The sequence below is a fragment of the Pan troglodytes genome, chromosome 19 (assembly GCF_028858775.2).
Source record: "Pan troglodytes isolate AG18354 chromosome 19, NHGRI_mPanTro3-v2.0_pri, whole genome shotgun sequence".
NCBI lineage: Eukaryota > Metazoa > Chordata > Mammalia > Primates > Hominidae > Pan > Pan troglodytes.
The window spans coordinates 38,635,793-38,660,842 of NC_072417.2; the positions used below are offsets into that span (position 1 = coordinate 38,635,793).

General features: G+C 43.4%; 1 protein-coding gene and 1 long non-coding RNA gene across 5 annotated transcripts in view; one reads left to right on the forward strand and one right to left on the reverse strand.

Moving 5' to 3' along the window:
- The window catches only part of PHF12 (PHD finger protein 12), a 46,341-nt gene that overhangs the window by 5,785 nt on the left and 15,506 nt on the right, over positions 1–25,050 (forward strand). For 3 of the 4 annotated variants that reach the window (XR_001710882.4, XM_003315555.7, XM_016932152.4), the window contains exons 3-5: positions 18,761–18,833; positions 21,533–21,926; positions 24,047–24,167. Coding sequence is in view for 3 of the 4 variants with exons in the window: in XM_003315555.7 (XP_003315603.4) it covers positions 18,761–18,833; positions 21,533–21,926; positions 24,047–24,167 (588 nt within the window). In the remaining variant the exon portion in view is untranslated. Of the gene's footprint in view, positions 1–1,246; positions 1,320–18,760; positions 18,834–21,532; positions 21,927–24,046; positions 24,168–25,050 lie in introns of those variants that run through there. The other variant, XM_016932151.3, reaches the window with a different exon arrangement.
- LOC129137538 (uncharacterized) lies at positions 1,077–19,658 on the reverse strand. Its single transcript, XR_008540175.2, has 3 exons — positions 19,096–19,658; positions 16,002–16,104; positions 1,077–1,301 (listed from the first exon to the last, which is right to left on the reverse strand). It is a non-coding gene; the product is annotated as an uncharacterized LOC129137538 (long non-coding RNA).

The window sequence follows — 25,050 nt, forward strand, 5'->3', positions numbered from 1 at the left end:
GTCCCTTGGTGAATCTGACTTCATCATAATTATCATGCCATGAGTTGAGCTTTCTGAAAGGTCTCTGGACTGATCCCAAAAAATCTGTTAAAAATTAGAATAACCAGTACAGCTTTACTTGCCACTGACCCATCTTTCTGTTTGAGATTGGTAGGATTGTTGTCATTGACAGAGTGAATACCATGGGGCATCAGTAATCAGGATGATAAAACTGACTGGTTTCCTGTGATTACCTTCTTATGGCATTTTGCTCCAAACAGACTGAGGGACCAAAATGGTCTGATAAAGAAGTGCATCTACCTCGGCAGACCTCAGCATGGTCCCTTCCCGTCAGACAGATTTTTGTAGCATTTGCCTCCGCGTGTTATATTTGGAATTGTTGGCCAGCTTTCCTCTCTCTGGTGTTGGCAGCGAGATCCAAAATGAGGTTTTCGAAGAATGAGAGTAAAAAGGTCTCTGTGCACAGGCAAAACTAAGCTCAGCTTGGAGTTTTGCATATTTTCAGTGAGTCGTAACAAAGGTTTCACACATAGAATAGAAAACTGCCTTGCAGAAAATGTTTGATGTTTGAAGTGGGGTTGTTTGTTTTTGGATACAGGGTCTCCAAGGCTTGATCCTAGCTCCCTGCAGCCTCAAACTCTGGGCTCAAGTGATCCTCCCACCTAAGACTCCCAAGTAGTGGGACCACAGGAACGTTCCGCCATGCTGGGCTAATTTTTTAAATTTTTTTGTAGAAATAGGGTCTCACTATGCTGCCCAGGCACGTCAAGCAGTCCTCTCACCTTGGCCTCCCAAAGTGTTGAGATTATAGGAGTGAGCTGTCATGCCCAACCTGTTTGAACTTTTAAGGAGGTGGTTTTTCTGATTTTGTTGTGTTTAGCTCCTCATTAGAATAGTATCAGGCAAGTGATAGATTAAAATATATTAACTTTAACATTATCTTGTCAGCATGTTGTTTTTGACATTGTAAGTGCTTAGAAGCCTAGCACTGATGAACTGGAGGTGACAACGTCTAGATTCCTTCCCCTCGCCCGGCCCCATCAATAGTAAAATGATTCTACAGTAAACAAACCTAATTTGGTTTTATGTTTATTTTATTTATTTATTTGTTTTGCATTTTCTGTGTTGAATTAGAATCTAGGTATGTCGTATTGTCTTTGTTTTTTTTCTTTTTTGAGACAGAGTCTCACTCTGTTGCCCAGGCTAGAGTGCATTGGTGTGATCTCAGTTCACTGCAATCTCCGCCTTCCAGGTTCAAGTGATTCTCCTGCCTTACGTGTCATGTTGTCTTACTGGTCCACCTAAATATGGAAGATACGGTAATGTTCAATTTTAACTCAGGTTCAGATGCATGCTTCTTAATGTAGGGCTCAGGGGCTAATTGTTATGAAATGAGTGCAAGTGTCAGAAATATTTAAAGTGGAAAAGGAGGTTATACTCTTGAAAGATTACAGTTTTTGTGTAAAGTAAGGCAAGTACTTAGTAGTACTGTTATGGGAAATTTTTCACTTAAGGCCTGTCCCAAAATTAATTGCCATACTCAGTAAAAGGTAGGATGCAGTTGTAATCTCATCAATCTGCTGCTGTTCCTTAAGGCTCACTAAGTACTTTACATATAGCTCCACTAATAATATATTAGGACAGTTTTGGCCTTTGTAAATGACTTGTGTATTTTTAATAGATATAAAGGTTCAAAGGAATATTTAGGTACTGCTTTCATTTGAATCTGGAGATGGGATTCATGTTGGTCTGTTGTAAGTTCTTGGTATGTTCTTGGTAAGTTCAAGTATGCCTCCAGGAGTATTTTTGAAAGCTATATCAGTAATGTTCAATAAATTGTCTAATCTTAATTTAAATGGAATTCAACTAGTCACTATTAATGTGTTGAATAAAACACTGGTTTTTGCTAACCTGAGTGAAAGTACAAGTGATACCTAAAATTACTCAGAGGAGCTCAGTGAATCTTTCCAAGGTTCATCCTGGTTGTAGCATTTATCAATACTTACATTGCTTTTTAATGGCTAAACAATATTCCATTGTATGGATGTACATTTTATTTATTAGTTCATTAGTTGATAGACATTTGGGTAGTTTCTACTTTTTGGTGTTGTAAATAATGTTGTGAACATTTGGGTGCCAGTTTTCTTTGTTGTTGGTTTTGGTTTTGTTTGTTTGTTTGTTTGTTTTTTGAGACAGAGTCTAGCTTCGTTGCCTAGGCTGAAATGCAGTAGAGTGATCTCGGCTCACTGCAGCCTCCACCTCCCAGGTTCAAGTGATTCTCCTGCCTCAGCCTCCCGGGTAGCTGGGATTACAGATGTCCGCCACCACGCCCGACTAATTTTTGTAATTTTAGTAGAAACGGAGTTTCACCATGTTGGTCAGACTGGTCTCATACTCCTGACCTCAAGTGATCCACCCACCTCAGCCTCCCAAAGTGCTGGGATTACAGGTGTGAGCCACTGTGCCAGCCAGGGTGCAAGTTTTTATGTGCAAGTTTTCATTTCTCTTGGATATACACCTAGAGGCAGAATTGCTGGGTCTTATGGTAACTCTTAACCTTTGGAGGAACTGCCTGTTTTCCAAAGAAGCTGCATTATTTTACTTTCCTACCAGTAGTGTAGGAGGGTTCTAATTTCTCCACTTCCTTGACAACACTTGTTATTTTCTGCCTTCTTGATTAAAGCCATCCTAGTGAGCGTGAAGTGGTATCACGTTATGGTTTTGAATCAGATTTCCCTGAAGGCTAGTGATGTTAAACTTTTTTTCATGTGGTTATTGGTCATTTGTATATTTACTTAGAGATCTCTATTAAGATTTTTGTCTATTTTTAATTGAGTTGTTTGGTTTTTTAATTGAGTTATGAGAGTTCTTTATATGTTGTAAATATAAGTTCCTTGTCGCATATATGATTTGCAAGTATTCTTCCATTTTGTGGGTTGTCTTTACACTTCCCCCATCTTTTATTTATTTATTTATTTTATTTTACTTATTATTTTTTTGGGACAGAGTCTCCCTCTGTTGCCGAGGCTGGAGTACAGTGGTGTGATCTCAGCTCACTGCAACCTTCACCTCCCAGGTTCAAGCGGTTCTCCTGCCTCAGCCTCCCAAGTAGCTGGGATTACAGGCGCCTGCCACCACACCCAGCTAATTTTTGTATTTTTTGTTGAGACGGGGTTTCACCATGTTGGTCAGGCTGGTCTCAAACTCCTGACCTCGTGGTCTGCCCGCCTCGGCCTCGCAAAGTGCTGGGATTACAGGTGTGAGCCACCGCACCTGGCCTATTTATTTATTTTTAGAGGCAGAGTCTTGCTATATCTCCCAGGCTGGAGGGCAGTGGCACAGTCATAACTCACAGTAACCTTGAACTCCTAGTCTCAAGCAGTCCTCCACCTCAGCCTCCTGAGTAGCTGGGACTACAGGCATTTGCCACTACACCCGGCTAATTTTTTCCTTTTTTTGTAGAGATAGGGTCTCACTGTGTTACCCAGGCTGTTCTCGAACTCCTGTCCTGGCCTCAACCGATCCTCCTGCCTCAGCCTCTATTTTTTATTTTTTAGTCTTAACCTAGCAAAAGATGGTTGATTTAAGCACACTTTAATATCTATGCCTATATTAGCTCTGTAATGTCAGTAAATTAAGAGTTTCTTCTGTGAGCTCGTTAGGATGGTACATCCCAGTGAAGAGAACCTTACGATGTGATTTGGTATGTTGTTGTTTCAACTTTTCTGCATGTCCCTTCCTAGCAAAGAAGTCTAAAGCTGTATTGTTGCCTTAGAGGAAGTACAAAAAATCCACCATCTGCCTTTAGATAGGATGCTCACCTGTCACCCACTAGCCACAACAGAAAATGTCTGTGTTTGAGCACTTCTCATACTTGGAGGACTCTAGTTTAAGAAAGAAGATGTTGGCTGAGGGCAGTGGCTCACACCTGTAATCCCGGCACTTTGGGGAGCCGAGGCAGGTGGATCACTTGAGGTCAGGAGTTCGAGACCAGCCTGACCAACATGGTGAAACCCCATCTCTACTAAAAATACAAAATTAGCTGGGCGTGGTGATGCACGCTACTTGGGAGTCCCAAGTACTTGGGAGTCCCAAGTACTTGGGAGGCTGAGGCAGGAGAATCGCTTGAACCCGGGAGGTGGAGGTTGCAGTGAGCCAAGATCACGCCATTGCACTCTAGCCTGGGCACCAAGAGTGAAACTCCATCTCAAAAAAAAAAGATTTTAATTGTCTCAGTTTTATTGGTTGTGGTGGAAATAACTTCAGGTCAATTAAAATGTGCTGTCTTTTGAGCCCAGTTAACAAGAACAAAAAGTTGTTTGTATATTACAGCAAACTCACCTGTGTATTTGTATCTTTATATAAGCCCAGATAACAGTAAATAAAGAGAGCGCAGAGAATATTTACTGGACAGTTTTATATGGCTCATAAAAAGAAACCATCTGCTTTGATCCTCCCAAGAGGATTTTTGCTACCTAAAAATGCAGCTGTCCTGCTTCTTGAACAGAAATGGGTACATCTTTTCTCCCACAAGAAGAGTAATAGAAAATAGATTAATACTCTGGGCTTTTGATAATGGGTAAGCATACTGAAATCCATCTGTCAACTTTCTTGTCCCAACCCCAACACAGGGACAATTCCTTGGGTATGCAGTTAAGTAGGCCACCCTGATAAAAGATTCCGTTTGGGTTTATGGTAGCCCTTATATATTAATGCAGCACAAGCTCCTGGAAATGCATTCAAGTTTTAAGGTCCAGCGTTTTAAGTCACCAGAACAGAAAAAAAAAAAAAAAGTCTGTTTTCCCCCTCCACTGGGCTCCTCCTTTGACTTAGAGGCCCCAGGGAGTACAACATGGCCAGCTGCATTGCCATTCAATGAGTGACACTTAGAAGAGAACCTCTGCATAATGCGTGCCTCCCAAGAGAATACAGGACAGGAGCACGGCTGTACCCCTGCCAGTTTCCTGAAAGAGGAGGACATTGTATTCAGTGCAAGTCCTAGACCAAATTTCAGAAAGCCACTTTGGTATTGCAGATTTGTCACCATGCCCAGGACACATGCACAGGTCACTAGCTGACTGCTTTTCCCAGGACTTGAGAGCAGTTAAGAAGAATGAGAATGTGACTCCTTTTTCTGCCTGCCATTTCCAGATATCAAAATCCTTATCCTTTAAGCCTAAGGTTATTCCTAAACCTAAGTCTCAGCAAATAAGAACAAAGATGAGGTTTTAGCACATTTTGTGTGAGGCAAAAGCTGAGGCATACAATAGACACTAATAAAAGGAGGAATCCATGAGTTGACCCATCAGCAAGAAGGAACTTGACTACTACATAGAGCTGTTGTGGAATTCACAATAAGTAAATTACACGTGCACCTTGCAGATTGATGCAATTTTCAAAGTAATGAAAAACTTGACTTGCTCACTCAGAGAGTGAGTCCCTTTTGCTCTGCCGCCTACTTTCCCTTTTGCTATAATCGTACTACATAAATGCTCACTAAACTACTTAAAAGCCGGAGGCTGACCCATTTCCTCTTCTCACTGCCGTGTAATTCCTAGTGGTATTACAGATGAGAGACATGCAAAGGTAAACAGTAGTTGGGGAACAAAAATGATATCTGGGTTATTCCAAGTGGATGATACCTTTGTTAACACAAACACAAGGTGAAAATTTCTTTTCCCCTAATTACATTTGCTTTCTTTTAAGTTAGTGACTTTGGTGTTTAATTTTTGCCTCTCCCCTGTTTTCTGACAAATTTTACGGGATATCTCCCAAGAAATGTTTCTCAGCCTTGACAGGACAAAAGACATACAGAGTAACAGCAGGGCAGGGAGCAACTCCGTGCCTGAATGTAGCGTCAGTCTTTCCCACTGATCTGGGCTCTCTGCGTGAGGCTTGTTTTGAAATAAGCTTGAGTGAGCAAAAGAGGACTCTCTGCAGGGTTTGAATTTAACGGTAGCCCAAAGACATCACTTTACCTCCAAGCCAGGCAGGGATAGGGGAACCTCTCAGAATTATTAGCAAGCTTGAGTTCCAGGTGGACCCCTGTTTGTGGCAGCACAAGCACTTTTTTTACTCAGCTATGGTCCTCAGAGGGATGTTGAATATTATTTTTCTCCTGTCTGCATTTGTGCAGAGAACAGAGCAGAGAAACTAATGAAATGCACAGAGCTTCAAGTGAATTTAAAGAAGCCTCTGCATTATGAAATAAGGCAATGATGACCTACTCTTGCTTTTCTTTCCACTACCCCAGGCTCCTGTGATCAGCTGAGTGCTCGTTAATTCCCACGTTCACTAAACCATCATAGTTCTGCTGATTCTCAGCTTTAGAGGGAAACTCTACAGTGAACTTTTTCAATTAGCAGTCATCAATTACTGGTCAGAATACATTATAATTGTGAAAATTATACTCCATTAATCTCATTAAATATGTCTAAACCTGTAACTTGTCATAGTTCGATACATAGGTTGGCTATATTTAACTTTCCCTGATCTTATTTGCCATTTTTTGCAAAAGCATCATCTAAAATGTAGAGAGAGTTGTCAGTAATTTTGGCTTTTTAATAAACATTGTTTTGCTTTGTCATTTTTGTTTTGCTGTATCCCTCCTTTGTGGTCCTTGCTGTTTTGCCTGGCATGGGTGACACTTAGCCATTTTAACTTAGCAAACTGTCATACCAAAGGAAATGCCTAATTCTATGATATCAGACATCTGACTGCAGGCTACAGTTTGTTGGTGTTGAAGTAAGCTGTATGTTAAGAAAAGTATCTCCATTTTATTTGTTATAGCAAATAACGCAGTCCAAGGTTTGTATGCTTGCTGCCTTTCTTTGAGGGCTTTCCTGAGCGCTCACCGTTTGTGTGTACACATGCAGACCTTTAGGGTGATCATTCTTTGGTTAGGGACCATCTGAAAGAAAAGTGGACCAAAGGGGAAAATCATGGCTCTGGAGAAGTATGTTCAACTCATAAATAGGTCACTGGTGGGTATAACTGGAAGGCTTTGGAAGCCCAAGTCAGCACTTAGCTGTGGCGTCAAACCATGACAGCACAGTTTGACAGCATGCCCAGGAGATTACTTCAGTCCTGTAGGGTGGGGAGCTTTGATGTTTATGAGTAGAATTGGGGGATGGGAGAGGGTAAGGGTAAAAGTAGGGGGGTATAATCCCTGTGCTGGCATGGCCCAAATAGTATTATTCTCACTTTTTCCTGTTTCTATAGACCCTGTCAGGGGAGGGTAAATTAAACCAAAGTCCCTCCTTAGGAAAAAGCAGCTGGGTCTTAAGTAGAAACCTGCTCTCAGGCTGGGTGCGGTGGCTCACACCTGTAATCCTAGCACTTTGGGAAGCTGAGGTGGACGGATCACAAGGTCAGGAGTTCAAGACCAGCCTGACCAACATGGTGAAACCCCGTCTCTACTAAAAATACAAAAATTAGCCGGTTGTGGTGGCGCCTGCCTGTAATCCCAGCCGCTCAGGAGGCTGAGGCAGGAGAATCAGTTGAACCGGGAGGCGGAGGTTGCAGTGAGCTGAGATGGTGCCATTGCACTCCAACCTGGATGACAGAGTGAGACTCCATCTCAAAAAGAAAGAAAGAAACCTGCTCTCTTGATTTTGTTGGGTTTTAAATACATTGTTAGTATTTTTTGTTTTCTGAGCCTTTATAGAATTTTAGGTACAATATATATAAACTGTAAACTGGCCCACATTCCTGAGCTGTGTCTGCAAGAAGTGTGTCACCTGGCTATTTCCTTTTTCTTGATAGTCTGTTAAAATTTGGCAATAGAATAGTACCCAGTTTTCCATACCTCTGAGACTCTTCCAGAATACAGAGTTGGCAGTTGTTGGTTCTTCCTTCCAATGGAATGTTCCCAAGAGTGTGAGAAAATTACCGTTGAGGCCAGAATTTTGTCCCTTTTCCAAAACAGGTGGGCTCTAGCATCTATCATGAGGTGAATTAATGAAGGCCCTTTTTAAAATGTTTGCACCCCAGCCCATCTTTCTTTGTAGAGAAGCCAGAATTGCAAGAATAGCCAAACCAGGCTAGTGATAGATCAGGCCCTTGAGACTGAGGCTCAGCTTGTAGAAAAGTTAGCAGGGGCAAACACCTGGTATAACTGTCAGTGCTCTACCCTCCCTGCTTCCTTTTTTCCCTGTACTAACTAGTAACACTCGTATCCAGGTGTCCTTTACCGGGAAGATGCCACCAGCCAGCTCTACATAGAAGGCGATAAAACTTGGGGGCACAGTCAGCCAGTTTAAAAGGATTGTTTGCCTGTGGAAGTGACGCAACTAGCTAAGTTTCTCAATGGGGCATTTGTAATGTTCTGGCACTTCATTTGTTTCCTTTTTAACACTCTCACTGAGGCTTTGCATGAGAAACCCAACAGTCCTTGTACCTTTTTATGTACTTTGTGGCATTAGTGGTGTTTGAGTCAGTAGCCAGGATGAAGGAGGATAAGGGATTAAGGTTGAGGGACCCTATGAATTTTCTCCTTCCATCTCTTTAATATCCTTTAATATAGCTATCTTCCTGCAAAAGACAGGCCATACTTGAAGAGAAAAGCTGATGCCCACACAAGTGTCCAGAGGAAGCTAGCTATTTCTGCTGACATTTACATTTCATTAAATGTTGTTCCCTCAAGGCATGCACTTTAAAATTTGGGTGTATTAATGCAACTTTTAATTTAAATTAAAATTTAAATTAAACTTTACCCAGCACCACTTAGCTTTTCCAGGACATAAGTTTGTTTTCGTTTATAAAAGGCTAGTTCTCTGTGCTCATGGGTCCCTTTATAGAGCAAAATGGCTGCTAGGAGGCTGAGACATGATTGTGGTCCTTTCAGTGATCACCTTCACTCCCCATTTTGGCTAGTATCAACACATTTTCTGAGCTGGATGAGGGCCGCAGGGCCAGTCTGAGGGAGAGTAGGCTAGTTCTGAGCATGTATTATGTTTTGCAGTTTGTCTTACACAGACTAAATATAATTGCAGGATTTTTATCTGGTAGTGGTCCTCAGATGGATGGATGAGCCCCGTGAACTGTGAAATTAAAAATCAAAACTGCTCAGTCCTATTGTTTGCTTGCTGAACACCTCTTCCCCCACCAAAAAAAAGGGTGGGGAGGCATACAGATGATGATAGGAGCAGTGAACTCTTTCTTTTTAGTCCAACTGATGTTTTATTTTGACTGAAACTGAAACTGCCATAGATGGCTAGAGAGCTTCTGATTCCTGAAGAATTACGGGTTCTGACAAGAAGGACCCTACCAGTTCATGTGACTGACCTCTTTTGGAAGAGAACCCGCTTAGTAGGCTGTTGGTGTATTGTATATGGATATGCTATTTACATAGTGTTCCTGTTAAGTATTTGTATTAAATAGAATTATTTTGTTAATCCAGAAAGAGAAAATGGAGTGTACTTTTTCTTAAATATTTTTCATCTACTTGCTTTCTCTCCCTCTACCTCTCGCCTCTTCCCTTTGTTCTCTTATTCCCCCATCCCCCGCTCTCCCCTCCAATTCCAGACTGAGAAACTGCTTGTTCTGGATGGATAATTAACATGGTGCTGTGGAGCAACAGGTCCCACTGGTAGCGACTAAATCTGAAGTAAATGTTAATGTCGTGCAGGTTCACATGTATTAATAGGCGAGGGAGATGAGTGAGGTTAGACTCAGATCAACCACACTGGTATATGACTTGAAATAGATCCTCTTAATTAGAGAGCCAAGAACCATGACAACTACCAACATCTTCTACTTGCAGTGTTGAGCTGCAGCCTTATTAGTGAATGCAAGGCATTCTAAATTAAAACTGAACTTTAACCTCGGGCTGAGAGTTGGGATCATCTGGCTCTGGGCTTCTATTTGAATCTTTGAAACAGAAATCTGTCAGTATAGGCATTACAGTTAGCTGAGGGATGTATGTTTGTGGTTTTCTCCTTGATGACTCCAGAAATAGACTGATCTAGATAACCTTCTCAGCAGTAGAGATGGGCCATTTGGATTTGTTTATGGGAGTCTAGGTATGTTGGAGTCATGCTGAAGAGGTTGGCTTTAGGAATTGGTTTGTATGTTAATATTACTCTTAACACTTTGTAGGCCCTCTAGGCCTCACAGAGAGCCACACCAAACTGAGAAACATACCCTCCAATTGAATGTACAGTCTCTGAAGATTTAGGGCTTTATTGTTATGAACAGCTTTATAACTAACAGCATGTCTTTAAGATCAGGTAGTGGTTAAAATAGTGAGCTGGGGCCAGGAGTGGTGGCTCACACCTGTAATCCCAACACTTTGGGAGGCTGAGGAGGGCGGATCACTTGAGGTCAGGAGTTCAAGACCAGCCTGGCCAACGTGGTGAAACCCCATCTCTACTAAAAAGACAAAAATTAGCCCAGTATGGTGGTGCATGCCTGTAATCCCAGCTACTCAGGAGGCTGAGGCACAACAATCTCTTGAACCCGGGAGACAGAGGCTACAATGAGCTGAGACCGCACCACTGCATTCCAGCCTGGGCGACAGAGTGAGGCTCCATCTCAAAATAAAAAAATAAAATAAATAAAATAGTGAGTTGTAAAAGCAGTGAACGGTCGCTTTCTGGCCAGGAATTGTAGGCCAGGGCCTTTTAACAAATGATCTGGGAGGAAATTTATCAACAGCAGTGAAAATGGGAAGATACTCTGCAAGAGCTCTGTCTTCATAGGGCACTGTCATCTCTGCCTATGGAAAAGAATGCATGTCTCATAGCAATGCAGGCTATGCTCTTTTGAAGCCAGAAAATAAAGTAGAGGTCCTTGGCTTGTTGGCTAAAAAGCTACCAGTTTTCCAAGACAAGCCAGTTCAGGTATAGAAGACAACTATTCCAGAGCTCACCATCCCAAGTACTCAGATAATTCTCAGAAGGAATCTAAAGGTTCAAACATGCTGGACGCAGTGGCTCACGCCTGTAATCTCAGCACTTTGGAAGGCATAGGCGGGTAGATCACCTTAGGTCAGGAGTTCGAGACCAGCCTGACCAAGATAGTGAAACCCTGTCTCTACTAAAAATACAAAAAGTAGCTGGGCGTGGTGGCGGGTGCCTGTAATCCCAGCTACTCCAGAGGAGAATTGCTTGAACTCAGGAGGCAGAGGTTGCAGCGAGCAGAGATTGCACCATTGCACTCCAGCCTGGGCAACAGAGCAAGACTCCATCTCAAAAAAAAAAAAAAAAAATAGAAAAGAAAAAAAGAAAGAAAAGAAAGGTTCAAACACTATTGTGCTCTAGACAGACTTAAACATTCATTTTCAGAAGAAATGTCTCCACTGCTAGAACCTTCCTTTTATCAGGTATTTTATCAAAATGCAGAAATATACCTGCTTCTGAAACTATGGCTTCCTCCTGAACTCCTCACAATCCTTAACTTCACTGTCTTTAAAGGCTCACTGGCTGAATTACCATTTGTTAAATAGCTCTGAATTATGAAAAGAGTAGGAAAAAATCGCATGTCACCTTCAGGTACCAAATGTCCAAACTTTGGGGCTCTTCATTGATTCTGGCATCCATAAGCAATTGAGTTTTATGTGGGTCTTTATGGTAAGAATCAGTTTGTAGTTGATTATGTATGTTCTCATTACTGCATGTCCTTTTCACCTTATCTCCAGCCCATGATCCCTAAAATCAAGAACCATGTCTGAAATACCAGCACTTAGCAATTGTCTAGCCTAAAATAAACATCCAATAATGTTTGAGTGGATGGATGATTTTGATCCTCTCTCCCCAAGGCTACTTTTTTTTTGAGGCGGGGTCTTGCTTTGAAGCCCAGGTTGAGGTGTAGTCGTGTGGACATGGCTCACTTCAGTTTTGCCCTCCTGGACTCAAGTGATCCTCCTGCCTCAGCCTCCCAAGTAGCTGGGACTACAGATGCATGCCACCACATCTAGCTCATTTTTGTATTTTTTTAGAAATGGGGTCTCACCATGTTGCCCAGCCTGGCCTCTAACTCCTGGGGTCAAGTAGTCCTCGCACCTTAGCCTCCCAAAGTGCTGGGATTACAGGTATGAGCTACAGCCTGGCCTAGGCTACTTTTTTGATGGGGTAGATGATTATTTGTTTGCTTTGCGTTCATTTTTCAGTGTGGTACCTAGTACATTGATGAGAAAGTCATGGGTACTCAATAAATATTGACTGATGTAGAAGGAAATGCTCAGCCTTGAGGTTAAGGAGGGTACCCTGATGGATATTTCACTGTGTACCCCAGAAATAAGAAGACTACTAAAGGTTCTTAAAAAACAACTTGGGCTCTGAAGCATATCCTGAGAGTGAACCAAAAACAAAACAACAACAACAAAAATAGCTTAGGCTCAAGATTTCAAAGAGCCAGGAAACTTTGATTTGGGTTCCAATTCTGCTACTTAGTGGCTTTAGATAAGTCAGTTTCCTCACCTGTATGATGGGAATAAGAATTATCTCACAGTATGGTAGTGAAGATCAAATAAGAACATCTGTTAAAATACTTTGTGAACTGTAATACCTAGATGTCAATGAAATTATCACTATGCTATTTCTAGGCTTTAGTTTAAGAAACACATTGATGTCTTTACAAAAGCAGCATTGTCTCATTATAGTGTTTTCACTGCTGAGCAGCTGAAACTCTGGTAGAGTAATCTCAGTGTTACGTGACTTTTAACTTTTAATGATTTTTTCTTATAAAGGATGGCCTCCAGGACCCTGTCTTCATTGATACATGAGGATGAGAGGGAGCGAGGGCAGAGCCTTTTTTTCTTGATAGGCATATCATGATTTAAAGACTCTGGTGTGCATGTAATTGTTTTCAGAGTTGCACACTAGGCTTATGGGAATACCATTCTTCCAAGGAAGGAGGGGTTTTTGTTTTTGTTTTTGGGAAGAATCTCGTTCTGTCACCCAGGCTAGAGTGCAGTGATGCGGTCTCGGCTCACTGCAACCTCCACCTCCTGGGTTCAAGCAATTCTCTTGCCTCAGCTTCCCCAGTAGCTGGGACTACAAGTGCACACCACCACACCCAGCCAATTTTTGTGTTTTTAGTAGAGACAGGGTTTTGCCATGTTGGCCAGGCTGGTCTCGAATTCCTGACCTAAAGTGACCCACCCACCTTGGCCTCCCAAAGTGCTGGGATTACAGGCGTGAGCCACCACACCCAGCTGCGGAAGGAGTTTTGAGATGGGCAGCTGAGGTGGGGAGTCCTCAGAATAAGTACATGAGTACCGTGAGGCTGCACAATCTCCTTTCTCCCTGGAATCCTTTCCCTGTCAGCAGTATTTCTGATATGGAGCAAAACAGCCTCTTTCAGAATTGGTTCCTGAGCTTACCCCAATGACAGTGTCTTTCCTGGAACCATTTCATGAATCCCTTTCCTTTAAAAAATTTGCATTGAGCCAGGCGTGTTGGCTCACACGTGTAATCCCAGCACTTTGGAAGGCAGAGGCAAGCGGACCATTTGAGCCCAGGAGTTCAAGACCCAGCCTTCGGCAACATAGTGAAACCCTATTTCTACAAAAAATATAAAATTTAGCCCAGCGTAGTGGTATGTGCCTGTGGTCCCAGCTACTCGGGAGGCTGAGGTGGGAGGACTGCTTGAGCCTAGGGGGTCAAGGCTTCAGTGAGCCAAGATTGCCCCACTGCACTCCAGCCTGGGTGACAGAGTGAGACCCTGCCTCAAAAAAAAGATAGAAGTTTGAATTGAAAAGCTGCCTTCTAAATAGCTTGAAAGGAATTAATTGCTTGAAGCAGAGAGGAAACATGGTCATGAGAAAGCTTTATGATGGGTTATTCTTGTGTTCCAGCTATGCCTATGATGATCATTTTCTAAGACCTTTCTTTCCTATCCATCTAATCTTAGATATTACTGCCTTCTCCCAAGATACCATCATTTCAAATTTGTTATTTCAAGATGCATGTTCTGTCCCTAAGAAAGCAGCAAATCTTGGCCAGGCACAGTGGCTCACACCTGTAATCCCAGTACTTTGGGAGGCCGAGGTAGGGAGATTACTTGAGGTCAGGAGTTTGAGACCAGCCTGGCCAACATGGTGAAACCCCATCTCTAAAAAAAAAAACAAAAATTAGCTGGACATGGGGGCAGGCACCTGTAATCCCAGCTACTCGGGAGGCTGAGGCAGGAGAATCGCTTGAACCCAGGAGGCAGAGGTTGCAGTGAGCCGAGATCACGCCACTGAACTCCAGCTTGGGTGATACAGTGAGACTACATCTCAAAACAAACAAAAAAAAGCAAATCTTAAGAAGTGATGGCCTCAGCCAGGTGCAGTGGCTCACGCCTGTAATCCCAGTACTTTGGGAGGCTGAGGTGGGCGGATCACTTGAGGTTAGGAGGTCAAGACCAGCCTGGCCAACATGGTGAAACCCCATCTCTACTAAAAATATAAAAATTAGCCGGGTGTGATGGCGGGCAACCTGTAATCCCGGCTACTCGGGAGGCTGAGGCAAGGGAATCGCTTGAACCCTGGAGGCAGAGGTTGCAGTGAGCCAAGATCGCGCCACTGCACTCCAGCCTGGGCAACTGAACAAGACTCCGTCTCAAAAAAAAAAAAAAAAAAAGGAATGATGGCCTCAGTCTTTTAAATGTTTTGTCTTCATCTGGGAGACAATGCTTGGGTTTCCCTGGACTACTCCCTAAATTCATAGCCCCTATCCATACTTTAGGGTAGGCTTAACAAAAGGAGCCTATGGTCATTATCTAGAGTTCTGAGAAATGTGTGGTTTTCTTTGTTTGTTTTTTGTTGTTATTTTTGAGACAGGGTCTCACTCTGTTGCCCAAACTGGAGTGCAGTGGCACGATCACGGCTCTACCTCCCAGGCTCAAGTGATCCTCTCACCTCAGCCCCACAAGTAGCTGGGGCTATAGGCTCATGCCGCCTCACCTGGCTAATTTTTTGTATTTTTAGTAGAGGTGGGGTTTCACCATGTCGCCCAGGCTGGTCTTGAACTCCTGGGCTCAAGCAATCCACCCACCTCGGCCTCACAAAGTGCTGGTATTACAGGCATGAGCTACTGCACCCGGCCAGAAGTGTGTTCTTAAACTTGGTAACTCTAAAAGTAATCCTTTAGAAACTAGCAAGATGCTACTTCTGAGAGCCTCTTAATACAAGTTTTAAGCATTTTACCTTGTGTTAAGATAAACGATATTGAAAATCAAATTGTTTAAAGAAGATTAAAATGAGTAGAGGTGGGATGGTTCAATAAGTACAGGCTTGCCAGTATGGACTTGGACTCCTCTTCCGTCTCATTGTGTAGTAACTTAGAAAACATAAGTAATTTCATGTGCGATTTAACCCACAAAACAGTTGCCCGCCCCATTGCATTACCTCGCCTCATAGCTTTGAAGGATTACACTCACTTCCTAGAAGCCCATTCCTTAGTGTTCCCCAGTTCTTTAAAGCTTTATTGAGTACTTACTACATGCCAGGCATTGTACAGGGTGTGGAGGTACAAAGGCAAATGAGGCATGGAGAAGGGGATTCAGACATGTAATGGTTTGAATACAGTGTGGTGCAGAAGTGCTCTGGGGAACCAGAGACTTTCAGAGAAAGCTTGCTGGAAAGAATACGTGACTTGAGTCTCAAAAGATAAAGAGCTTACCAGGTGAAGTAGTTAGGGAAGAGTGGTGTAGTTGTGGGTAGCAGCCCTGGAGTGAGCAGAGACACAGATGAGAAACAGTATGGTCTGCGTAGGGAGCCGGCCAACTGATTGAGCTGGAGAAAGAAGAGGGTTCTGGCCACAGGGGTCTTATCTTCTCTACTTTAAATGTTTTAAATGTTTGATGTAGGATATCTTGGTACAAAGCCAGTGGGCAGATGAACAGAAATGATGAGAAACAGAATCAGAAGTGACACCCTTCAGGGTTAATTTTGATAGGACAGCTACTGAAGCATAGCAGAGTCTGTAGGCCTTTGAAAATTACTTGCATGCATTTCAGTAGTTTAGATGTGGCCTTTTGTAGAATTACATTGGCTAGAATGAGCGGAGACTTACAGGTGACATTCACCTGTGGTCCTCTAGGGCTTGGAGATCTGTCCCAGCAGGCCATTGTTTTTCCAGTTTCCTGATTCCTGGTAAGCATCCTCCTGAGATTTCACTAAGGAAACAGGGAGGAAGGGAAGTAATGAGCTGTGAAGCCTTGGTGGGCATCTGACATGTATGCTTGGGGCTCTGGGGAAACAGGGAGCTAAGAAAATTTGCCAAGTCAAGTGCTATTTTATGTAGAAATGGTAAAACAGCATAGCTTTAAGCTCTGAGATACTCAAGTTTGGCTGGGCACAGTGGCTCACGCCTGTACACCCAGCACTTTGGGAGGCCGAGGTTGGTGGATCACCTGAGGTCAGGAGTTCAAGACCAGTCTGACCAACATGGAGAAACCCCATCTCTACTAAAAATACTAAAAAATTTGCCAGGCATGGTGGCGCATGCCTGTAATCCTAGCTACTCAGGAGGCTGAGGCGGGAGAATGGCTTGAACATGGGAGGCGGAGGTTGCAGTGAGCCGAGATCGCGCCATTGCACTCCAGCCTGGGCAACAAGAGCAAAACTCCATCTCAAAAAAAAAACTCAATTTTTTTTTTTTTTAACCATTTCCCCCATTATTTGAAGAAAAATTTCCTGCATACCATTCCAAGTAGGTGACTTAGCCAAGAACTCAATGGTAGGAATTTCTTAAGCATAAATGTGGCTTTTTTTGTTGTTGTTGTTGTTTTGTTTTTGAGACAGAGTCTCACTCTGTCGCCCAGGCTGGAGTGCAGTGGCACTATCTCGGCTCACTGCAACCTCCACTTCCCAGATTCAAGCGATTCTCCTGCCTCGGCCTCCTGAGTAGCTGGGACTACAGGCACGTGCCACTACACCCGGCTAATTTTTGTATTATTAGTAGAGACAGGGTTTCACCATGTTGGCCAGGCTGTTCTCAAACTCCTGACATCGTGTTCTGCCTGCCTCGGCCTCCCAAAGTGCTGGGATTACAAGTGTAAGCCACCATGCCTGGCCTGTTTTTTGTTTTGGTTTGTTTGTTTGTTTGTTTGTTTTGAGATGGAGTTTTGTCACGCAGGCTGGAGTGCAATGACATAATCTTGGCTCACTGCAACTTCTGCCTCCCGAGTTCAAAGGATTCTCCTGCCTCAGCCTCCCAAGTAGCTGGGATTACAGGTGCCCACCACCACGCCCAGCTAATTTTTGTATTTGTAATAGAGATGGGGTTTCACCATGTTAGCCAGGCTGGTCTTGAACTTCCAATCTCAGGTGATCTGCTGTGTGCACAACCTCTGTATTATAAAAATGCAAGGAGGGAAGAGATCCAATCATTGTCCTAGTCCCTCTAATAAAATAAATAAGAGAACTGCTGAAATGGGCAAAGCATGAGAAGTGCCAAAAGAGAACTAACCCATGCAGCAAGAGGTCCAAGATACAGGAGTAATATGAACTCATGGAAAAGCTGTTTGGTTATCTATTGTTGCATAACAAACTACGCCAAAACTCAGTGGCCTGGTACAGAAACTCATTATTATCTCTCACAGTTCTGAGGGTTGCCTGGGCTCTGCTGGGTGGTTTTTCTGTTTCACATGATGTTGGCTGGGACTGCAGTCATTTGGAGGCTTCACTGAACTGGTAAGTCCAAGATGACTCACTCACATAGCAGTAGTTGCTGCTGCGTGTTGGCTTGGAGTTCAGCTGAAGCTGGTTTTTTGTTTTCTCAAGATGGAGTTTCACTCTGTTGCCCAGGCTAGAGTGCAGTGGTGTGATCTTGGTTCACTGCAACCTCCACCTCCCAAGTTCAAGCAATTCTTCTGCCTCAGCCTCCCAAATAGCTGGGTTTACAGGCATGTGCCACCATATTTGGCTAATTTTTATATTTTTAGTAGAGATGGGGTTTCGCCATGTTGGCCAGGCTGGTCTTGAACTCCTGATCTCGATTGATCCACCAGCCTCGGCCTCCCAAAGTGCTGGGATTCCAGGTGTGAGCCACCATGCCCAGCCCAAAACTGTTGATTGGAATACCTTGTCTCCTCCATGTCCTCTCTCATAGCATGACAGCAGGGCTCTGAGATGGAACTTTCCAAGCATATTTCTTAAAAAATAGAATCTGCAGATCTCTTAAGGCCAAGCTTTGGAAGTTGCAACATTGTCACCTCTGCTGCATTCTGTGGTCAAAGCAAGTCATAAGACAAGCACAATTCAAGAGGAGGGAAAGGGACTACCTGTGGATGGGAGGCAGAGCAGATAATTTGCAGCTGTCTTTAATCCATCACAGCTGATTGAGGCAGGTATGAAAGGATGAATAGAGTTTTGACAGGCATAGCTTTTTAAAGGAAGAGTATTCTAGAGAAAGAAATAGGAAGTCTTCCATTTGAATAGTGAGAAGAGCACCTGAAGGGGTCTGGGAAGATGGAACGGTGGGACCATGTGACAGGGCTTTGAACAGCAGTTAGAAAAGCTTGGCTCTACACTAACAGGCTTTAAGAAAACAGTGTGGAGGACCTCTCAGTTATTTTATTATACCTTTCCCTACAAACCCAGTGTTAATAGCTCTGGATTTGGCTTCTCTCTCTAAGGTGTGGGAAGGGATGCTCACTCCTTAGGTTATTATGAGTGATGCTGACTTAGGCATTTTGAAGGAGGAGACAACCCTAGCAGTCCTGCAGGACTGGCCACAATAGGAGTTTAGGAACATGCAAACCTAGCTAGGCTTTTCCTACTGCCTCAAAGGGCTAGTTATTTAGTCTTGCCCTTGTCTGTTCCCCACAGTAACCCTCCACTGAGTGAAGAAATGTTGCCTCCTGGAGAGTGGATGTGTCACCGGTGCACTGTTCGCCGAAAGGTAATAATGCTGCTTTCTGAAGACTGTCCAGAAAGCCTGATCCAGAGCACTGATATGCTAGAGCTAAGACGGCCTAGCCCTGAAGGCATTCTTGTCCCTTCTTCTTGTCTCTTCCAGCCCTGGAATCACCCCACTCTTCCCATGGTGACTGTTTGGAATCCAGTAGGGCCTAAAAATCCAAACATGGGCTGCTGAAATGGGCAGAAGAGGTGTGTTAACTTACTGAGCCATGTTTAGTCACTAGTGACAGGAGTAGTCTTACCTTCTTGTTGTCCTCCTAATAAGTGGCCTTATCCATGGCTGAAAAACAAAGGCTGCTTCTCCAGCTTGATGGAAAATGGAGTTTTCTCTCACCCCAGGGCAAATAAGTCACTGGTATCCAGAGACTTGGCATACTGACGGAGAGGATTTTGAACGCATTTGTACCCCAAGTTGCCTAATCTTTCTTTAGCTTCCCTTCCTTCAGCTTTGATAATTCAGTACTGGCTTCAAGAACATGGTTTATTATTTTCTACTTTGAGAACTCTTGTGGGTAACAAGAGCTAAATTCTCCCTTATTGAAAAAGGAAGTAGGTGTGCTTGCACCCAAATTATGATTGACCCAACCTTCAAATTACAGGCTATGGATTAGAATTTGTCTGTGCATTGTAATCCACCCCCCTGTGCTCCCCACACTAATTATACACCAAGCAACTTTCCTATGTTGTGACCTCACCTCTATTTGCCTGGTCCCCGAACATGATGTCACAATGAATGATGACTTCCTTGGTTGCAGAAACAGGATGAGATGATTAAGATTGTGGTTTATGTGTGTAACAGTTTCAGCCTTTAAGAAAGAAAGTAAACAAGCAGACATTATTTTTCAAATACGTGCATAAGGGTTCATATTTAAAAGCAAGCCAAAGCCAAGTCAACCACCTAACCACAGCTGTAGTTAAATTTCTCCATAAACCAGGCTGTCTTCCAGCCTCTCCACCTTCCAAGATCCTTTCCTGTGCATCCCTAATTAGGTTAGAGCAGGGCCTGTTAGAGGCACCTGCCAGCTAGGAGCCCTCTCAAACTTGCCACTCAAAAAAGCTGGACCTGAAAAGGTTTAGGGGAGCTGAAGGAAAAGGGGTAAAGACGGTGGAGAAAAGGAAATATTATGTTAGTGCCCATCGTGTGCCAGGTGTTTTAATTACGTTATCCCATTATCTATCCATCCAGCCATAGATGGATACCGAATGCTGACCGTAGGTTTCCATTTTAGAAAGGAAGAAACGGAGGCTCAAAAATGTAGATTAACTTTCCCAAGGACTCAAAGGTATTGACACAGCCAATGTTTGAACCAAATTCTCTCATTCCAAACCTCTGTTACCTCTTCATCAGTTTTCTAGAAGGAGAGCTACTTGTTGGGGATTACAGTATGCCCTTTTCTAACATGGCACTTCTCCTGAGATGCCTCTCTTACCTTTCACATGGACCTCTTTGCCTACCAGTGCCAAGTCTGCCTTTTCCACCATCACCAGCACTACTCTCCTTTGGCCTCTTGTATTTACACTGAAGTGGATTGAAATAATACATCCTCTGGCCTTCATCAGCTCCTGACATTCAGGCCCTATCATGATTCGTAGTGGAAGCACTAGGTCCTACTCCAACTCCAAATTATCCCTTTCGTATATATGACCCTTTTTATCTCCCTCCACCATATCCCTGAGAGGAGGAGGAGAAAGATTTTTCTGTCTCATTTTACAGATGAAGAAATTCCTGCCCACCAGCCTGAGTCACCACAAGGTCAGAGGGGGATCCGTGGCAGAAATAGGACAAGATCACAGGTCTCCTACCTGGAGATCAGTGTTAAACCTTCATTTGACCACTCTATTTGGAGTCCTGGAGGAAAATGTACTATCAGATATCCAGTCCTACTGAGTACACTTAATCTTTTTCCATTTCCCCACTTTCTAAGAAGTGTCACTTATTTTGAGCAAAGTTTTTATTTTTAAAACCATTCAGGAGGTCAGGAGGCTCTATAGTGATCTCACTGATTTTTTTTTTTTTTTTTTTTTTTTTTTGAGATGGAATCTTGCTCTGTCACCCAAGCTGGAGTGCAATGGTGCAATCTCAGTTCACTGCATTCTCTGCCTCCCAGGTTCAAGCGGTTCTCCTGCCTCAGCCTACTGAGTAGCTGGGATTACAGGCACGTGCCACCACACCCAGCTAATTTTTGTGTTTTTAGTAGAGATGGGGTTTCACCATGTTGGCCAGGCTGGTCTTGAACTCCTGACCTCAGGTGATCTGCCTGCCTCGGCCTCCCAGAGTGCTGGGATTACAGACGTGAGCCACCGTTCCTGCCCCATTGATTTTTACTATTGGTCTCACTAAATTTATTCTCACTGTGTTACCTTTTTAGCCCTTTACCCTATACTTTATAGATGTTGTATGTCATACGATGAGTTAATGTTAATGATATATATTTTGTATAGTTATTCCTAACTTACCACGCTTTTTGGTGATTCTCTGATGCAACAGTTTTGTCAGCTTTAGTTCAGTTATAGTTGTGTCAACTTTAACAGACCAGTGTTCCAAGTGACCAGGTAGATGAGTCTGTGATATGTGAAGGCCTTTTACAGTTTTGGTTAGTGGTCTACCAGGACTTTGTAGCACCCATCTCTTTGTTTCATGGTACTTTTCATGATGGGCCCACCTGTTCATTTGCACAGAAACGAGAGCAGAAAAAGGAGCTGGGTCATGTCAATGGACTGGTGGACAAATCTGGCAAACGGACTACATCCCCCAGCAGTGACACTGACTTGTTGGACAGATCGGCCAGCAAAACTGAACTAAAGGCCATTGCCCATGCCCGGATCCTGGAAAGGAGAGCCAGCAGGCCTGGCACACCCACATCCAGCGCCAGCACAGAGACCCCCACCTCTGAGCAGAATGATGTCGACGAAGACATCATTGACGTGGATGAGGAACCAGTAGCAGCGGAGCCAGACTATGTGCAGCCCCAGCTGAGGCGGCCCTTTGAGCTGCTGATTGCTGCCGCCATGGAGCGGAACCCCACCCAATTTCAGTTGCCCAATGAACTGACTTGTACCACTGCACTACCAGGTCAGCCAAACCATCATCATATCCCTTCCCAACCCCAGTTTCCCCAAAGGACCAGCACAAGAGCAGTGCTGCCTGTGGAGTCACTGTTCATGTAGCTACTGTCTTGGGTTCCTGTTCCTGGTTCTGCTTGGAGAGATCTTTGAAGGTCTCAGCCATTACAGAGCTTACTCAGTTTTCCATTTTCTCCATTTCTGAACTTCTTTCCTACCCCTCCCCCAGAATTATCTTTTTCCTTTTTTTTTTTTTTTTTTTTTTTTTTGTGAGTCTCACTTTGTCACTCAGGCTAGAGTGCAGTGGCACGATCTCAGCTCACTGCAACCTCCGCCTCCCAGGTTCAAGCGATTCTCGTGCTTCAGCCTTCCAAGTAGCTGGGACTACAGGCGCATGCTACCATGCCTGGCTAATTTTTGTATTTTCAGTAGAGACAGGATTTCACCATGTTGTTCAGGCTGGTCTTGAACTCCTGACCTCAGGTGATGTGCCCACCTCGGCCTCCCGAAGTACTGGGATTACAGGTGTGAGTCACCACGCCCGGCCCCAGAATTATCTTTTTTTAAAAAAAAAAAAAGTATTATACATTCACATGGTTCAAAAATCAAAAAATATTAAGGGCTACAATGAAAATTTCCCTCCCACCCGTCTGCCATTTGCCTACTTTCCACCTTCCTGCTCTTCACAGGTAACCACTGGTTGATTCTTGTTTCTTCTTCTCAAATTTCTTTGTGCATGTAAAAGCAAATACAGATATATGCTGATTAATTTTCCCTTAAGTAACATGCTAAACCATTCTACACGTTGCTTTTTTTTTCTCACTTTAAAATATGTTCTAGAAGTCTTTTCATATTAATATAGATTTTTTTTTTTTTTTTTTTTTGAGACAGAGGCTGCACTGCACTGTGATGCAGTGGTGTGACCACAGCTCAAGCAATCCTCTCACCTCAGCCTCCCAAGTAGCTGGGACCACAGGTGTACACCACCACACTCAGCTAATTTTTATATTTTTTATAAAGACAGGGTCTCACTATGTTGCCGGGGCTGGTCTCAAACTGTGCTCACACGATCCTCCCGCCTCAGAGGATCCCAAAGTGCTGGGATTATAGGCATGAGCCACTGCGCCTGGCCTTCTTGCTTTTCTTAATGGTTGCATAGTAGTTCTTTGTACAGATACGTCATAATTTATTTAACCAGTGCCATTTTCTATTAATGGACATTTTCTATTAATGGACACTTAGGTTCCAAATCTTTCATTACTACTGGTAGTGCTTCAGAGAATAACTTTGTAAATACATCATTATATACATGTATAGATGTGTGACTATGTCTATAGGACAATAAAATTGCTGGGTCAAAACTATACATTTATAGTTTTGATAGATATTGCCAAATTGTCCTCCATTCTTTTTTTTTTAAGTCCTGGCTTCTTGATACCGTAAAGCTTCTAGGTCTTAGTTTTTATTCCCAAAGAAAGTGAAATTGGTAGGCTTAAGAAGGATGCATATAGAATCAAAGCTTCTCTGATTTTTATGAAAATGTGGGCCAGGTGTGGTGGCTCACACCTATAATCCTAGTACTTTGAGAGATCAAGGCAGGAGGATTGCTTAAGGCCAGGAATTGGAGACCAGTCTTGGCAACATAATGAGACCCCATCTCTCAAAAAATAAAAATAAAAAAGTTAGCTGAGTTTGATGGCCCACACCTGTAGTCCTGGCTCATATGGAGGCTGAGGCAGGAAAGTTGCTTGAGCCCAGTAGTTCAAGGCTGCAGGCCAACTCCACAGAATAGTCCTTGTTGACTATGTGGCTTGGACATTTACATTTCTTAGGTTGCCTGTATCTAACCTAGCATTTCTGACCATTTTATGTTTGCAAAACAGTTAGATGTGTTTCTGCCATAGAACAGGTGACTTCTGGTTCTGACTTACGTATTAGTCTCTTTTTTTTTTCCTCCCTTCTCATTCTTTTTTCTAACTTAAAATCAACCCCAGGGGCCTCAGAGAGCAATTCATGCTTAGGCCATGACACATGCTTAAGATCTGTTTTTGTCACTTAATGTTGTTTCCATATTGCAGGCTAGGAACTCTGAAGCCAGGGATAGCTCAGCACCATCATTTTCTTTTCTAGGTTCTAGCAAGAGGAGAAGAAAGGAGGAAACCACAGGGAAAAATGTTAAGAAGACACAGCATGAATTAGATCACAATGGTCTCGTTCCCTTACCCGTCAAAGTCTGCTTCACGTGTAACAGGTATTTTCTTTCATACTAAGGGGCTCTTTCTCATTATTTAGCAGATGATACTTTTTCTCTCATCACCTCTTCCAGACCATGTATGTTAAATGTGAACAGCCCATATTCTGATAGTATGAGTACATGGAGACTAACTAATGGACTGACGAGAGCCTTGAATGTGTATGTGTTAACAAATTTTCTGAAGAATCACAGTACAGGAGTACTGTGAACTGTGTTGAGGCCGAGCACGGTGGCTTATGCCTGTAATCGCAGCAATCTGGGAGGCCGAGGCGGTCAGATTGTTTGAACCTGGGAGCTTGAGACCAACCTGGGCAACACAGTGAAACCTTGTCTCTACAAAAAAAAAATTTTTTAATGAACCAGGTATGGTGATACGCACCTGTAGTCCCAGCTACTCCAGAGGCTTAAGCAGATTAGCCCTGGAGGCTAAACTGTGATCACGCCACTGCACTCCAGCCTGGTCAACAGAGCAAGACCCTGTATTTTAAAACAAAAACAAGGGGCCGGGCGCTGTGGCACATGCCTGTAATCCCAACACTTTGGGAGGCCGAGGCAGGCTGATCACAAGGTCAGGATATCGAGACCATCCTGGCTAACATGGTGAAACCCCATCTCAACTAAAAATTCAAACAAACAAACAAAAAAATTAGCCGGGCGTGGTGGCAGGCATCTGTAATCCCAGCTACTCTGAAGGCTGAGGCAGGAGAATGGCATGAACCTGGGAGGCGGAGCTTGTAGTGAGTCAAGATCGCGCCACTGCACTCCAGCCTGGGCGACAGAGCAAGACTCCGTCTCAAAAAAATAAATAAAAATAAATAAAAACAATGGCCCGGTGTGGTGGCTCACGCCTGTAATCCCAACACTTTGGGAGGCCGAGGCG